The sequence below is a fragment of the Halyomorpha halys genome, unplaced genomic scaffold (assembly GCF_000696795.3).
Source record: "Halyomorpha halys isolate HHAL.00 unplaced genomic scaffold, Hhal_1.1 Scaffold983.1, whole genome shotgun sequence".
Taxonomy (NCBI): domain Eukaryota; kingdom Metazoa; phylum Arthropoda; class Insecta; order Hemiptera; family Pentatomidae; genus Halyomorpha; species Halyomorpha halys.
In genome coordinates, this window is record NW_027115573.1 from 147763 (window position 1) to 151487 (window position 3725).

At 38.7% G+C, this 3725-nt stretch overlaps 1 protein-coding gene across 4 annotated transcripts in view; it reads left to right on the top strand.

Annotated features, from left to right (window-relative positions):
• Window positions 1-3725, top strand: part of LOC106687569 (progestin and adipoQ receptor family member 4) — a 66382-nt gene that overhangs the window by 34273 nt on the left and 28384 nt on the right. For all 4 annotated transcript variants that reach the window (XM_014431538.3, XM_014431541.3, XM_014431539.3 and 1 more), the window contains one exon: window positions 1759-2045. In XM_014431538.3, the coding sequence (XP_014287024.1) occupies window positions 1895-2045 (151 nt within the window). In that variant the 5' untranslated portion in view covers window positions 1759-1894. The remainder of the gene's footprint in view (window positions 1-1758; window positions 2046-3725) is intronic.

Here is a 3725-nt window from a genome sequence, read left to right on the forward strand (position 1 = left end):
ATTATATTAAACTGTGATACTAACAACTATAATACCAAACATTATATTAAACTGTGATACTAACAACTATAATACCAAACATTTTATCAACTACTAGAAACTAATAAAAAGCAAAAACGACAAATATCCAAATTCCCGGGTCTATGAAACATCAATTTAAAAAAACAAACTACTGTCTTTCTGAAATGAGGTTGTATAGTTGTGGCGTGAAAAACAATTGTAAAGACTTCCGAGAACATGTTTTTTTTTTTATTAGAACGTTAAATCTTTGGAAGGCAACGTCACAACATAAAAAAATTGAAATTTTAAAAAATGGACATTGCTTGTTGTTCTAAGCCACACTAGTTGTAAGGGGATGACATATAGGCCAACAGTGCATGACAGTTAGGGACCGCGGGCTTAGTGCCTGCCAAACCCCTTATTGCCTGTCGTTAACTTGTACCATAGTGTGGATGAGGAATGATATAATTAAGTGTAAACAACCCAAATATAATAAAATGAATGTCAAAGGACCGGGTTTATTTGTATGTTTGTCCCTTATTTATTATTTATGTTTTCTGAGGATCATTTTTAATAATTTTGGCCGTACTAGAGGAGCTAGGCAGTAGTGATGTATCTGCTCTGAACTAGTAGAAAAAAAAAAAGATAAACAGATTTGTAAATAAATAAATATATATGTTTAGTGTTGTGTTTATATAAACAGGAGGGGGGGAGGAGTGGGGGTGGCGGTGATTGACGGGGCGCGGTGGTGGGGGCACTGAATGGCCGTGTTGTTGTTGTTTATGTTTATCGGGGGAACTAAGTCCACGTCTTGTCGTTGAGAGGATGCAAATTGCAGGAGTGGCTCGATCGATTGATTCACTGCCACTTGCTTCTTATTTTCATAGCCACCGCCCCTCAGCTTTTTTTATTTGTCTCAGTTATTTGTTAGCTCGGCGAGAAGAAGAATCTGTGGTGCAAGAGGTACACGAGGTGACACAGGGTACCGAACCGCCAGCCGCCGCAGGGGGTGTTGTGTTGTTTTGTTTATTTGTTTCCCTGTTGTTGTGTTTATGTTTGGCGCTGCTAGAGGGGGTGGGGGGTGTGTGGGGGCGGCTCGGCCAATGGGGCAGGGTGGCGGGAACAGGTGAGCCTCGGAGCGGGAACTTGTCTTACACACGTTAGCACTCTGCTCTTAGATCTTAGGGCAGGTAGTAGTTGGCAGGTAGTAGTCTCTCGGCCTCGTTTAATGAGCACTTTTAGTCTTTTGGGAGGATGAAAAAACACGACTGTTAGTTGAAATAGTAAGCGCTGCGGTAGGCGGAAGATAATGGCCTAGTTCACTCAACAATATGAAACTATATATTAATTAATATTTATCTTACCTCACTTCCGATGTTGCCAAAGGAATCCATCTTCAGAGAACAGAGATCAAATAGCTGTAGACAATTGCGCAAGTGTTTCTGAGAAGCATGCGCTGGCTAGCTTATACTTTGAGGTGGGAATGTTGTTGGTATACGGGGTGGGAGGGGGCTGGTGTAGGTTTACCCCCCAATAAAAATCTCTCCCCTCCCTCCCCTCCCGTTGTGCAAACATCGCGGAGAGGCGGCCGAAGAGGATGGAGTACCGCTCGGTCCCCAGCTGTCAAATGGACGGCCATGTCATAGCCTCCAGTCTATGCCGGGGGGAATCACAGTAGTGGCTAGTGAAGGGCTAGTGTGTCGGCATTATGGGAGGTCGAGAAGAGAATGGGCAGTAGAGGAGCTTTGTCTGTTGCAGGGCCTGGGACAATCAATAGAGAGCTGGTCGGTTTCCATGGACACGGCCGCTCCCCCCTCCCCTCGGGGCCGCGGAGGATTGTGGGTAGCCGGTCGGGTCAGTCGGCGGGCGGCGGCCGGTGGGAGAGGACGCAATTATGAAGCGGCTGCTCTGCCGGGGGCAGGTGCCCCCGCACCTCCAGTTCAACCCCTACGTTCTCGCGGGCTACAGGCCCCTCCTCACCTTCTGGGGCTCGCTCGCTTCGCTCTGCTACCTCCACAATGAGACGGTCAACATCCTCACACATGGTAAGATGTTTCACCTCACTCACTCTAGTTACAGTATACTTATAGTAGTAAGTTGAAAGTGAACAACTAGTTCACCCTTCACTTATTAGCATATACGCTTATATATACACACATACAAATTGATAAATGAATTACAAGTTGAATGTAGTAGTTCTCAAAATATTATATTTAAATTAAATAAATCAATGATCGACGAATGGAAAATATAAAAAAGTTTAAGCTATCAATTCAATATTTTTAGTTATTATAATTACATAATTATCATTAATGCTTGAGATTGAATGATATCCTATGTTTACGAGTCTATTTGATATTAGTTTATTTTAGACATGTTCAAAAAAATATGCTTAATTTAATAAAAAGGAAGTAGGTTATTGACAGGAAGTAGGTTATTGACAAGAATGCAGGTGCTTTATGACGGGGGCGCTTGCAAGGATATCAAAGTCGATAGCCTCTTGTTTACTCTCTCTCTGTATTTATCTACTACTCTTATTTTAAATAGGGTCAAATTTAATATAAAATCAACATGCAATTCATGTTTTAAATTGAATCATTAATTTTTTATTTAATTAAATGCTAGATTAAACATTAGTTTTGAATAAAATAACCAGTCAGGATACTATTCTGTTGAATAATTTTGGTCCTTGTAACAAGGAAAATTCATCTCTAAGGTTTCATAGATCTAGTACAATAGTCATAATAAACTAAATATAAAACAATTTGTAACAAAATAAAAAATATATATAATACCAACAATCTATTCTATTTATATAAATATATTAATTCATGTCTGCGTAATTAATAATAATTCTGTGGTTCTATTACTTTTTTTTTTTTTTTTTTTGAGCCTAATTTGACGGCAAGGATGGAGTTGGTAACCTATGTCAACTAAAATAATATTTATGTGAAGGTAATATAATTGAAATATACATCTAGCTATATGAGGACTTCGTAGGAATGCGATTCGATGAGATAATCCTTCATATTGAATAGCTTGTGAGTAATATTGTTGAGAAGTAGCATCCAACGCCAATATTTTTTCTTTCTCTATCTCATGGTTTTCATATTTAGAATTAGAACATTATTTTACGAAACACTAAAAATATGTTTTTACATGATCTGGAACTGGTAGTATCAAATAAAAAATAGCTTGTTTTTCGTACAAAACAATAAAATAAAACCTACATTCACTTCAATATCTATACAAATTAATTTTTTTTTGTTTTCACCTATCCCTCAATTCTACAAAGGAATTAGGATGAAGAAGATAGAAGGTCTTGGGATGAGAGTAGGCTTGGATGGGATGTCATATGGAACAGGAGAAGATGGAAGGACTTGAGCTAAAGGTAAAATTAAGTGGGATATTACATGTACGAGTATTAGGACAAAATGGAAGGACTTGGGATAAAGGTAGGATTGGTTGGGATATTACATGTATCAGGGGAAGATGCAACGACTTGGGATAGAGGTAGGAATGGAAGGGATGTAAAATGCATCTTTATAAGAAGGAATATCTTCGGATAAAGGTAGAATTGGATGGGATATTACATGCATCAAGAGAAGATAGAAAAATTTGGGATAAAGATAGGATTGAATGGAGTGTTACATGCATCAAGAGAAGATAGAAAGATTTGGGATAAAGGTAGGATTGGATGGGATATTACATGCATCAAGAGAAGA